Below are 14,435 nucleotides of genomic sequence, written 5' to 3' on the forward strand. Positions count from 1 at the left end.
TTTAATCGTTCTTACTTCCATCTACTGTTAATGCATGGAATTCGCTATACATCAGTATATTAGAAATGAGTCATTGCCACAGTTATGTCTGTCTTGTGACATGACATTATCCCTAACATTTAACAAAAACATATGTCGTGTTGTCCCTGGCGAGGTCTTCTCTGTCGTGTGGTCCCAGACCAGGTCTTCTCTGTCGTGTGGTCCCAGACCAGGTCTTCTCTGTCGTGTGGTCCCAGGCGAGGTCTTCTCTTTCGCGTGGTCCCAGACCAGGTCTTCTCTTTCGTGTGGTCCCAGACCAGGTCTTCTCTGTCGTGTGGTCCCAGACCAGGTCTTCTCTGTCGTGTGGTCCCAGGCGAGGTCTTCTCTGTCGTGTGGTCCCAGGCGAGGTCTTCTCTTTCGCGTGGTCCCAGGCGAGGTCTTCTCTGTCGTGTGGTCCCAGACCAGGTCTTCTCTTTCGTGTGGTGCAAGACCAGGTCTTCTCTGTCATGTGCACCTGGACTGCAATGATCTTAACCCGAGAGGATCCTTTTCGTTATTTCCCTCAGTGTCGTCTATATTAGAATTAGATTTAATAAATACTTCTTCCAAACTAATACATACATAAGCTATCATGCTATATCTCACTGCGGATATTTACTTTCAGCGTGAGATGTGTGCTCCAAAGCTCTAGTCGATAATCTTCATGTTGAAATGTATGTCAGTTAAGAGATGATAAAAGAGCATGACATGCTAGCATTCTTTCTTAGGGGCAATAACAATGATATTGGTGAGATAACATGACATTTTACTATTATAGAATTCTCAAAGAATTTGTATAAACTAAAAGATATCCTCAGACACTCATGTTAATAATCTATTCAATACCAAAGTGTTGTTATAACTACATACATGCATGCATACATATACACACACACACATACACACACACCCCAATATCTATCTATCTATCTATCTATCTATCTATCTATCTATCTATCTATCTATCTATCTATCTATCTATCTATCTATCTATCTATCTATCTATCTATCTATCTATCTATCTATCTATCTCTCTCTCTCTCTCTCTATATATATATATCTATATATATATATATCTATCTATCTATCTATATATCTATCTATATATATATATATCTATATATATATATATCTATCTATATATATCTATCTATATATATATCTATCTATATATATCTATATATATCTATATATATATATATATATATATATATATATATATATATATATATATATATATATATATATATATATACACACACACACACACATACGTACGTACGTACGTACGTACGTATGTATGTATGTATGTATGTATGTTTGCATGTATGTATGTATGTATGTGTTAGACTTACTAAAAAAACCCAATGAAATTGAATTTACTGAAACAAATTACAAATGACAAATTCTTAACATTCACTTTATAACACTTAATAGTTACTTAGTATTTGAATTGAACTGATTTCCTACCATTATTTTTTGGTTAATATGGTCCTCTACTTGTAAGCTCAGGCCGCAGCATGAACAACTAAGTACAAGCAGAATAATCCAGAGCAACCCACCCCTGGATATAGATCTAGAGTTACTATAGTGGCTTGATTTAAAGTCTAACACAAAACTAAGTAGAAACAGAATTGTGGGTTCAAATCCAGATGTAGAAATCAAAACGTTTGTAAATTAATATTTTACAGAGTTAAAAGATTTGAGATAAATGAAACTAAACCTAAAACAGAGAATACAATTTACCAATTATAAGAAAAAATAACTTTGACCATTACACATTCATTCATTCGACATCATTATTTTCACTTGTTGTATGGAAATAAGAACTACCTCCTTCACAGAAAGCATGAAAAATATTTTTCATTTACCCGTGTGAGTATGACAATATTTATGATTTTCCTTGGAATCGAACTCAAGAACTCGAGAACACAATTTTTGAAAGAGCGTCGGGAGAGGACCCACGTGACGACAGACCCGTCATGTGATAGGTCGATTTCAAAATGGCGACCACTGCTGCTCTTGTTGGTTTGTTGTGTTTGTTTCCATTTAGTCTTGTCGAAGGTAGATATGGGCCAACTTGGCAGTCCTTAGACTCCAGACCCCTGCCAAGCTGGTATGATGAGAGTAAGATTGGCATCTTCATTCACTGGGGCGTGTTTTCTGTGCCCAGTTATGTGGACGAGTGGTTCTGGTATTATTGGAAGGGACCCAGTCCCGTGAAGAGCGTCGTCAAGTTTATGGAAGAAAACTACCGTCCTGGTTTTACGTATGCAGACTTTGCGCCACAGTTCACCGCCGAGTTCTTCAATCCCTACAAATGGGCAGACATTTTCCAGGCATCTGGAGCTCGGTAACGTATTTCACCGACCATCACCAGTTACCGTGTGACTCCCTGCTATAGTTCTTGTCTTATCGATATGACGGTTGTGAACGCAAACAAGGCAGGTTATACATATTTCTGGTGACGAGTTTTTTCCCCCCCAAAAAAACCCCATTGCAACTTCTATTTATTTGTTTGTTTTGAATCCTGCAAGATATGTATACAGTGGTTGTAGGGGGTCTAAACAGTTGTGTACTGTTCCAGAACTTATGACAGAGATGAAGTTTTTCAGTAATTACAATTAGACATGACATTTAGCTGAAAAACATTTCAGAACTGGAGATATGAAATTTTTGACGTAATTTGCATGTGTAAACAAACATTGTGAGGCATGATTTTTCTGCTTCTCTGTCGTCTTTATACCACAACACAGAGCATGTCATTACAAAGACAATATTGAGTCAGCGTTAAAAAGGGGGTCTGAATAAAATGAATAGGAACAAACATATCGTACAGACATGACAAAGAGTGCTGTCTTTCACCTGACTGAATACTGCCCACAGGTACAAGATAAGTGCAGATCTGGAGTTACTTGTTTTCCCCAAAACCTAGTCCTGTCACCATGTTGACCATTGAGAGGTTTACATGAGATGACTAAGAATATGATGTACACAAGGGCTTGATTAGATCTGAATGCTGATGTCTACTTGTTCTACTGTTCAACAATCGCGACAAAGCCAGGCCATTAGAGGATTTTAACACAAGCATATCATCACACTGTTGTAAGATTTCTGTCAACGTGAGAAATTATGAACTAGGTTTTTGGAATTTGTATGAAGAGTAAAGAGTGAATGAGTTTAGTTTTATGCCACACTCAGCGATATTCCTGCTATATGGCGCCAGTGTGTAAATGATCAAGTCTGGATCAGACAATTCAGTGAGCAACAACATGAGTGTTGATCTGTGCAATTGGGAAAGATTAAAAAAGGCAAGAGTGGGATATCAACATGCTATATGACATTCCACCTAACTTCAAGGGCTCAAATATGTGTATTAGGTCTACATCCCGGCCCATCTATATTTCTGTGCGTTGAGGGCATGAAAGTTTTCTTAATCATGTTAATACTGCAGATGACATTTTCATTAATGGACCACATCCCATCATGAGATGCCAGAGTACCTGTATAACCTTTGCAACCAATTGTCTTGGTTCAGGTATGTGGTGTTTGTGAGCAAGCATCATGAAGGCTTCACCAACTGGCCATCCAAGGCATCCTTCAACTGGAACTCGATGGATGTTGGACCCCAAAGGGACATTGTGGGTACGTCTACCTTGATTCATGTCAAGGCATTGCTTGTGGGAGATTGTGGGAGATTGATTTCAGCTTGCTTGGAAGCAAACACTATTACTATGAAACCTGCATCTTTGGACTATGTTTGAGTAAGATGAAATAAGTACAACATAAAATTCTGTATATTCAGAGTGAGTGAGTGAGTGAGTGAGTGAGTGAGTGAGTGAGTGAGTGAGTGAGTGAGTGAGTGAGTGAGTGAGTGAGTGAGTGAGTGAGTGAGTGAGTGAGTGAGTTTAGTTTAATGTCACACTCAGCAATGTTCCAACTGTTCGTGGTTGGTCTGTAAATAATCGAGTCTGGGACCAGCAATCCAGTGATCAACAGCATGAGCATGAATGTACGGAATTGTGATACCATGACAACTGGCGTGTGTCATCCAAGTCAACGAGCCTGGCCACCGTGATCACAATAATCACTTCTTATGAAAAGCATGGGTTGCTGACGACCGAATCTTCAAGGGTATGAACAGGAATGACACATGAATAACTCACATGATAAGTAGAATAGTCTGCATATGCCACAAATTCATACTGTATTCATGTTTTAATCATTTATCAATCACAGGTGAAGTTATGTATGATTTCATAAGTTAGTTTATTTTTACAAAATACTTCATATATGTATTATGTTTTTTGTAAATTGTAATGTAAGTATATAAACTCTTCCACACATCCACATACTGTGTGCCACTCACCTGCTGTGCTCCTATTCTGTGTCCATATACAACTGCATAGATCTATGCTCATCACTGGAATGTCTGGTCCAAACTCGGATCATTTATCACATCACTGGAATATTTCTGAGTGCGATGTTAAACACCAGCCTGCTAGCTACCTGTTGCTAGGGGTAAACTAGAAGCGAAAGTGTCCACTCGTAATGCTGGTAGACTGTATGAAGCATGTTTCTGCTGAAGTGATGTAAAACTAAATTCACTCACTCACTCCTTTCAGGGGAGCTAACTACTGCTATCCGCAACAGCACTGACTTGCGGATGGGTGTATATCACTCGCTGTTTGAGTGGTTCAATCCTCTCTTCAATGCAGACAAAGCCAACAAGTTCAAGACTCAGGACTTTATCACAGTAAGTTGATATTTGTGAATTGACAAATAACCTGTCAGTACCATCATATTGTACACTCCTTGACAAAGTGGAGCTATGTTTACGCCAATGTACTTGCACACCAGGTGGAGCTATCTTTGCTGTACTCTTGATGATCTTTGCAGCACAAGACAGGACCCGAGTTGTATGAGCTGGTCAACAAATACAAACCTGACGTTATCTGGTCAGACGGATGTCCAGCACCCAGCTCTTACTGGAACTCTACTCAGTTCTTGGCCTGGCTGTACAATGACAGGTGAGCTCCACATGGTTCTTGGCCTGGCTGTACAATGACAGGTGAGTTCCACACGGATCTTGGCCTGTCTGTACAATGACAGGTGAGTTCCACACGGTTCTTGGCCTGTCTGTACAATGACAGGTGAGTTCCACACCGTTCTTGGCTTGGCACAATAATGTTTTTATTCCCAATGCATTATGTTCATGGAACTCTCTCCTCGCTGCAGCCCAGTGAAGGACACGGTGGTGACCAATGACCGCTGGGGATCTGACAGCGTATGCAAACATGGCGGCTTCTACACGTGTAGGGACCGCTACAACCCAGGTGAGTTGAACGTAGGTATGACTGTCAGCAGTTTTCCCTGCGCCAGGGTAGAGTGTTTAGTATGTGCCTAAGTGAGGTGGCAGATGACTTACTTCCTGTGTGTTTGAATAATTCAACATTAAAGTGTAACCGTTATGGCCATTTGTCCATAGTAACCAGAGCAACTGATATGTTGTCAGGATTCCTCCAGAAACACAAGTGGGAGAACTGCCTGACCCTGGACAAGAAGTCGTGGGGCTACCGTCGGGAGGCAGAGTTGGCTGATTATATGACTATGGAGGAGCTCACTAAAACACTGGCAGAAACAATCAGGTTGGTCAGGCTTGTCACAGAGAAGTGTTGTCACAGAGTGGACTTTGCACAGAGTAGGCTTGGCAAAGAGAAAGGTGGGTGGCTGGCTGTAGAGGTGGGTGGCTGTAGGTGGCTTTAGAGGTGAGTGACTGGAGAGGTGGGTGGCTGTAGAGGGTAGAGGTGGGTGGCTGCAGAGAGGGGTGGCTGCAGAGGTGGGTGATTGTAGAGGTGGGTGGCTGTAGAGATGGGTGGCTGTAGATGTGGGCAGCTGTAGAGATGGGTGACTGTAGAGATTGGTGACTGTAGAGGTGGGTGGCTGTAGAGGTAGGTGGCTGTAGAGGTGGGTGATTGTAGAAATAGTTGGCTGTAGAGGTGGGTGGCTGTAGATGTGGGTGGCTGTAGAGATGGGTGACTGTAGAGATTGGTGGTTGTAGAGGTGGGTAGCTGCAGAGGTGGGGATGTGTAGAGATGTGTGTGTGTAGAGATGGGTGGGTGTACTGAGGGGTGGTATAGATGTGTTTGATTGTAGAGGTTGGTAATTGTATAGGTGGGTGGTTGTAGATGTGGGTGGCTGTAGAGGGGGTGATTGTAGAAATAGTTGGTTGTAGAAGTGGGTAGACGTAGAGGTGGTTGATAGTGATGTACATTTCCAGTGGGTCATGGGCTGATAATAGGATGTATGAGGACCAGACTATTTTTTTGAGCCGTATACAGATGCCGGGTTCTGTCTGTTCCACAGCTGTGGGGGCAACTTGCTGATCAATGTTGGACCCACACATGACGGACGGATCGTCCCAGTCTTTGAGGAACGTCTAAGGCAGCTGGGGGCATGGCTGAAGGTCAATGGGGAGGCTGTGTACTCATCTAAGCCGTGGTCTCACCAGAACGACACCCTGACGCCCAACGTGTGGTGAGTTTGTTTGTTACATCCCTCCATCCTGATCTTGTCACTCTTGAACTTGTTCCACAAAGGCCTGGTTTGATAGAAGAGTAGCTAGGATGTTAAACTCACCTTTCATTTCCTCTTAAGCATGCAAGAAACATGCAAATAAAGCCCAGTTCTTGGTTTTCACCATATTTAGAGTCTTTCCTCCTACTTTACGCTAACACACCTTCATCTTACTGATGTGTTCTGTTCAGGCAAAATGACATTCACTCACTACAGATGCGTTGTTGCTGTTCCAGGTACACAATGAAGAAATCAACATCGGCCCCCTATGAGACGTCTGTCTATGCCTTCGTGCTTGACTGGCCTAAAGGAAGCACCCTTGGTCTTGATGCACCGAGGGTCACTAGGCAGACCAATGTCACGTTGCTGGGCTACCCCAAATCTTTGACCTACATGCCCAACCCTTCCGGGTCAGGGGTTCTGATCGACATTCCTGAGATTGGCTTCAAAGAGATGCCTTGCAACTATGCTTGGATTTTCAAGATGACAAACTTGGCAAACTAGTGAACCAGGCCCACAGAGATACCTGGTTAACTGGTTGTTTTGCGACATATCTTTGATATTCAATAGAGGGCAATGTTTTTGTCAGTGGGGCAAATGTTTTATGAATGCCAGGCACAGGTAAATTTGAGGTTGTTCATTGTGCAGAGTTGTGTTACTTGGGTAAACCTCAATGGCCTCTTTCACTTTTGACAGCACGTTTAGTTGTCCCAACTGGGATATCATCCACATGGGCATTTCACCAAGTTCACTCACTTGGTCACTTTAATTACTGTGGTATTTATCATGCTTGTGTATGTTATAGTGTTTAGTGTTATCCACATCAGTCATCAGTCCAGTCAATGAGTCTGTGGCCTGTCTTGCATTCAAGGAGTACTGAAGTGTTCTCCTATGTACCTCTTTCTGACAACTTGGAACACTCTGTCTTGACAAAATCATCATCTGAGTATCTTTATGTAGACATGTTTAATTTTCATGTCAGATGATTTCTTACCTTTTCATCAAAGATGATACATATCCTGGAAGAATTATCTGCCAACAACTTGCTTCATGTTCTTACAAGAACATGTTCCACCAGCTGTGTGAATCTCATTTTGTATAGAAAAAAATCCAAGGATTGCACTGATTTACAGTCCCGTTAAAGCCGTATGTTGAGGCTCATGTACCTCAGAACATTACGTCCTGCCCACTTGACCTTTTAACCAGCCTACCAGAGTCTCATTCACCAAACCATCAAGGTGAAGGTCGGAACGTGTTTTCTGAACATTGTGGGTAACACAAGGTATTCCCAATGATTTTGTCTCAGACTGTATCTTAGCCTGGTGAAGGAAATGGATAACAAATATTCTAAAATATATATTACCATTTTGTTTAACCCTTTCATATCAACAAGGGTGGTTGTCCATGTTTGGTGATCATGATATGCCTCAACAAAGACAATCCTTCCATCAAATAAACCAGGCTTACTTAAAACTGTATTTTTAAATTTTCTTTGCAAGAGTCAAATTTATATGTAAGGATTATTTCTGAAGAGTGAAATGCTTTCCTTGGAGGTTTTAATATCTTGTATATTTATTGTCTTGTAGGAAGTTGTTAATTCAGGATCTGAAAAACATGTGAGTGAAATCTTAGTTTTTTTAAAGTATTAAGCTGTACCTTGTTTCTCAGTGTCTGTTCCTTGATGTATGTCTTCAGGATGTAGTGTACCTGGATGTTGTTCATTGTTGCTGATTGTAACTTGAAATGTTCGAAACACAAATGGATATTCCAGAATGTATTCTGCCAGTGCTGGATTGTATCATTCCATGAAGTGTCTGGTAGTTATGGTTACAAGCTATACACATGCTGTCTAAATACAACATCATTGTACATTCCACTGCTGATTAATAGTTTTACGTATATTTTCATATCTATATTTGTTTTGTAATAAACTTTTACCACTCCATACTTGTGTTGTCAATGCTAGTATCTGTCCTCCATCCAAGGACTTTCACTGTTTACTAGTAACTCATCTGTTTGACATGTGAACAGTTGCTGTTCCACAAGGAGAACTTGAAACTGCCATGCTGAGTTGTTCCACAAGGAGTACTGGAACCTGAGTTATTCCACAAGGAGAACCTGAAGCTGCCCTGCCGAGCTGGTTCTCAAGGACAAGGAGAACTTGAACCAGCTGTGCCAAGTTGCTCCACGAGGAGGACTGGAATCATGTTCACGTGTTCTTATCCCAGTCCATCATTGTGTTGCTGGGTTTACCCTCATCATCTCCATACTCGCTGATTTCACTTAACTGGACCACATCTAGGACAATTCCGAATTACTTTCCACTTGCAGCTGAACCCAAGTCACTCACTCACTCACTCACTCACTCAACCATCCACTCTCTACTGATGTTTACTGACCATGGAAACAATATTCTCAAAGCTGAATGGAATGAAAAGTGGGAGTATTGTCGGAAGTTACAAGTTCTCGGTCGTATTTCGTGAGGAACATCACAGATATAATCCTAGAACCATTCTCAGTGACAGCAGGGCGTATGGAAACGTTGGCGATCCTTACAGACACTAGGTAGTGATGAGAAAATACTTGTGTAGCACCTGGCTGTTTAGGATACAGCACATACTTCACGTTCAGTCGGAAGTTGCCTTCAGTTTACCAATCTGAAAGTCATGCAAAGCAGGTCTGAATTTATCAACCTTATCCTTTAACTTCATGTTAATATCTACTTTCTGAACACAACAGAACAAGCACAGTCCTTCAGAATTTTACGAAATATGAGAGCACATTTCTAGTTTTTACGCCTCGTCTGTCCGTCCGTCCGTAATCATTTTGTTACCGGAGCATAACTCAGAAATCGTTCCGTATTTTTAGACAAAACTTGATAGATATAACAATTTCAACCTACAGTTGTGACTTTTGCTATTTACAGAGTTTTGGCATTTGGAACATTTTGGTGTTAGTCTAATGATGGGGCGGGCTTCGGTTCCAGAGCAGAACTCAAAAACCGTTCAATCTTTTTCTGCAAAACTTGGTAGATATGTGTGATTTTTCATGGAAACGTTTCGGACTTAGTCTCAAAATGAAGGGAAGTGCTTTGTTTCCGGATCATAACTCAAAACCGTTCAATATTTTTCTGCAAAACTTGGTAGATATATCAATCGGAACCTAAAGTGGTGCCTTTTGCTAGATACAGATTTTTGTGCTTTATTATTTTATCGGTTTCCATGGAAACGTTTCGGACTTACTCTCAAAAGTGGGGATGTGTTTCGTTTCCGGAGCAGAACTCAAGAACTTCTTAATATCTGTCAGTAAAACTTGGTAGATATGTGTGGCAGACACCAAAGTGGTGCCTTTTGCTATTTACAGGTTTTTATGATGTATTATTCTCTCGGTTCCATGAAAACGTTGCTGACTTCGTTTTCGGAGCACAGCTCGAAAACCATTTCATATCTTTCAAAAGATCTTGGCAGATATACGAGGCAGATCTAGAAATGGCGACTTTTTCTGATTACAGATATATGGCATTTATATTTTTCATGGAAAACAATTCCATGGAAACAATTCAGACTTGGTCTAAAAACACAATATGTGACTGTCGGATGATTTGTCCTTTCAAATATGTGGGGGCAGGGGGGATACGAGGGGATGTCAATAAGTTTGGAGCCTTGCATAGAAAAACAATATTGTTATGAACCACATTTATTTTTCAACATAGTCCCCTTGTGAGTCAACACACGTGTTCCATTTTTTCTGCCAGTCGCTGATGCCATCTCTGTAGAAGACGCCAATTTGGTCCTCAAACCAAGCCTCAGTAGCAGCAATAAGCTCATTATCATCCTGAAATCTACGACCACGCAAGTGTTTCTTGAGATTTGGGAACAGATGGTAATCACTTGGTGCCAGGTCTGGAGAGTAGGGAGGATGCGGCAAGATTTCGTACCCGCATTCCTGGATAGCAGCGGCTGCAACGCGAGAGGTGTGTACTGGAGCATTGTCTTGATGTAGAAGAATACCACGTCTGATCTTGCCCCGGTGCTTCTCTTTGATTGACTGTCGCACTTGCCTCAACAAGTTAGCGTAATATTCCCCATTCATTGTTCTTCCTTTCGGTAAGTAATCTATGTGGATGACGCCTTTGCTATCCCCGAAGACTGTCGCCATTACCTTCTGCACTGATCTGGAGGCTTTGAACTTTTTGGTTCTGGGAGAAGTGACATGTTTCCATTCCATGGATTTTTGTTTGCTTTCAGGATCATAGTGGTGGATCCAGGTTTCATCACAGGTTACTAGCCTAAAGTGAAGATCTTCTGGATTCTTGTTGTATCTGGTTAGCATGGAGTTGCTTATGGTGACCGCTGTTTCATCTGTAAGCATTCTTGGCACCCATCTTGCGCACACCTTAAACATGACGAGATGTTCATGAAGAATTGTCTCGATGGATCCGTGTGTAATGCCTGTGGTCTCCTCTAACTCGTGGAGTGTGATTCGACGATTTTCCAGCAGAAGTCTGTGCACTCTGTCAATGTTTTCCTGACTGGTGCTTGTTGTTGGGCGACCTGGACGGGGCCATCTTCAAGACTCTCTCTACCATGCTTAAATTTATTGACCCATCGTTTGATGGTAGCAGATGAAGGTGAAGATTTCCCATAAACTGCTGAAATCCTTTCTTCAGTGTTCTTCACCGAGTTTCCTTCAAGAACTAAAAACTTAATTACTGCTCTATACTCAATTTTATTCATTTTCACTGCCGTGAGGGGGTCTCTTTCTGTCAATGTGAGCTGTTCAATAACTTCTGACAGTAGGATACCAAAACTTATACATCACATCAGCTACACCCCAAGGTTCAATGTCGTACCATAGGCTGTGACACCTGGGTATGAAAAATGCTCAAGGCTCAAAACTTATTGACATCCCCTCGTATGTCATCTTCTCGTGACTCTTGTTAATTGGAGTAACTGCTTTTGTCAGGTCTTTGCCCCAGATGTAGAAATATGACATTGCCATACATGTTCATAGCTTCTGATGAAATCTTTATACAAATATGCGTTATGAGTAAGTGAGTTTTACGCCGCATTTAGCTATGTTCCAGCAACATCACGTCAGAAAAATCTGGGAATTAGCTCCCCACATTGTAACCATGAGGGGAACTGAACCATGACATTCAGTGTGAACGCTTTAACCGGTAGACTACCCACGCCATGTCAAATGTAAACTTCCAACAACTAAAAACAACTAAAAAACTTCCAAAACCTCTCAAAGGTGGCTGAAAGGGCCAAGACGCCCTTGACTTTAGGACCACCACTCGAATTTGGGGAGACGGTTTATATTTGATGAAGAAGTCGATGCCAACAAATCAGATTCCATTCTGTTGTATGTTGTGGGTTGGGACTGCACTGACAAGAGTACAATCAGTGAAATACACACATCTGAGGAAACATAATAAAGAAATAGAGGCTACCAACACAATTATCGGAGAAAACATTGCTGAGAAGTTATGTTTGTCTGCACTAAGCAATACTGCAGCTGTATGAAAGACGTGTGTAAATACTCGAGTCTGGATCAGACAATCCAGTGATTTGGATTAATGAAGGGAGAAAACGATGACGTGTCAGGCAAGTCAGCAAAACTAACCACGCCATTCCTCTGGTCGCCTCTTATGATCAGTATGGGTATTGGTATATATATAGATATCCTCTACCCACAATACTATATATACCCTCTACCCACATTACCATGTATACCATCTACCCACATTACCATGTATACCCTCTACCCACATTATCATGTATGCCCTCTACCCACATTACCATCTATGCCCTCTACCCACATTATCATGTATACCCTCTACCCACATTACCATGTATACCCTATACCCACATTACCATCTATGCCCTCTACCCACATTATCATGTATGTCCTCTACCCACATTACCATGTATACCCTCTACCCACATTACCATCTATGCCCTCTACCCACATTATCATGTATGCCCTCTACCCACATTACCATGTATACCCTATACCCACATTATCATGTATACCCTATACCCACATTATCATGTATGCCCTCTACCCACATTATCATGTATACCCTCTACCCACATTACCATGTATACCCTATACCCACATTACCATCTATGCCCTCTACCCACATTATCATGTATGCCCTCTACCCACATTACCATGTATACCCTATACCCACATTATCATGTATACCCTATACCCACATTATCATGTATGCCCTCTACCCACATTATCATGTATGCCCTCTACCCACATTATCATGTATGCCCTCTACCCACATTACCATGTATACCCTATACCCACATTACCATGTATACCCTATACCCACATTATCATGTATGCCCTCTACCCACATTATCATGTATGCCCTCTACCTACATTACTATTTGTACTCTATACCAAACATTGCTATATGTACTCTTTACCCCACATTGCTACATATACCCTTTACCCACACTGCTATATATTCTCTCTATCCCACATCGCTATGACCAGTCAAACATCCGCAGTAATCTCTCTTCTGTCACATCACTTATGTAAGCAGGTGTAGAGGAGGGAGCAGATTCTGTGAGCAAACTTCACATGCAGTGATACCAGACCCTTTATCTGTATGCCTCACTCGTGTCTCGCTCCACCATCACAACATGCGGTGTCTTCGTTTGTATTGGGTCTGCAGTATCACTGAACACTAACACTATACAATCAACATCTGTCAATAAATTTAATTAACGCCAGTTTACATCTCAGAATCAAGCCGATAAGGAACCGTTTCATTGGTTGTTAAAGAACATGTGTATCGCTTGACAAAGCTGTCTTCACGGTCTACAAAACAGTGTCGTGACACTATTCAGTGGGACATGTAATGCGTGACAAGTGATGCGAAACTGTGAGATAATCCCACCGGAACTTTCCTGGGTAGGTGTCAGTGACGGGGCTAGGGGAGGTTGAGAGTTAGGGGATGTGACCGTACCGCCAGGGGCGTCGTGATTTCTCTGGACAGGTTGTGAGAGTGTAGCCAGTATTGCCTTTGACGGTTATAAACCGCCAGCATCTCCTCCTCCTCCTCCTCAATCATCATCATCATCATCATCATCAAAAAACTTTTATAGCGCAAGAATCCAGTCGGTATAACTGCTCTTAAGCGCAGTAAGAGGAAGCATGTCACTTGTATTAAAACAATGTCCACTCAGTTTAGGCATATGTCTTGCGATTTCAAAAGTGTCCAAGTTATTTGTCAATCTCAGTTTTAATTGTAGATCATCCAAGAGTCCTGGAGCTGCTCCGGCGAAGGATCGATCTCCACAGGTGGTGGTCCTTGCTTGTAGACCCACAGTATGCTTGTCCCATGGATCTAAGGGTTTGTATTCCTGGGGGCGCTCCTGGAGATAGACGGGGCTTGGTCTGTCCTGCCTTTGAAGGTTAACTGGAGCACTTTATGAGTGAATCTGCCCACCCCTTTCAACCAATGAACAGGGGCGGATACAGCTGTTTCAGACAGGGGCAGGGTAGTGCACACTTCACTTACACCCGAGATTCAATGGACATTTAACATAATTTCAGGACAAATGGGGTGGGGTGGGGTGGGGTTGGGGCTTACGGGGAGAGGGGGAGAGAAGAGAGAGGGGAGTGCGCAATCCTGCTCTACCACCTGCACTACCCGTTTCTCTGTCAACATCTCTTACACAAACTCTTCAAAGGCCTGCCCTAAGTCCAGACCAGATAGAACATTTGTAGGTCGAGATTCAGGGAAGGCTCAGCGATTTGCGACCAAGGCCCACAAATGCAGCTGAACTCTCCCAGGCGTATCCCCGAGTCTGGGC

At 42.0% G+C, this 14,435-nt stretch overlaps 1 protein-coding gene across 1 annotated transcript; it reads left to right on the forward strand.

Annotated features, from left to right (window-relative positions):
• Window positions 1-1,989: 1,989 nt before the first annotated feature.
• LOC137257696 (alpha-L-fucosidase-like) lies at window positions 1,990-8,539 on the forward strand. The gene is made up of 8 exons (XM_067795082.1): window positions 1,990-2,371; window positions 3,557-3,663; window positions 4,644-4,774; window positions 4,918-5,048; window positions 5,257-5,354; window positions 5,534-5,666; window positions 6,385-6,555; window positions 6,831-8,539. Exons 1-8 carry the CDS (start codon window positions 2,022-2,024, stop codon window positions 7,096-7,098), a joined length of 1,389 nt encoding a protein of 462 aa, XP_067651183.1. The 5' UTR covers window positions 1,990-2,021; the 3' UTR covers window positions 7,099-8,539.
• Window positions 8,540-14,435: the final 5,896 nt, after the last annotated feature.

Source organism: Haliotis asinina, chromosome 1 (assembly GCF_037392515.1).
Source record: "Haliotis asinina isolate JCU_RB_2024 chromosome 1, JCU_Hal_asi_v2, whole genome shotgun sequence".
NCBI classification, from domain to species: Eukaryota; Metazoa; Mollusca; class Gastropoda; order Lepetellida; family Haliotidae; genus Haliotis; species Haliotis asinina.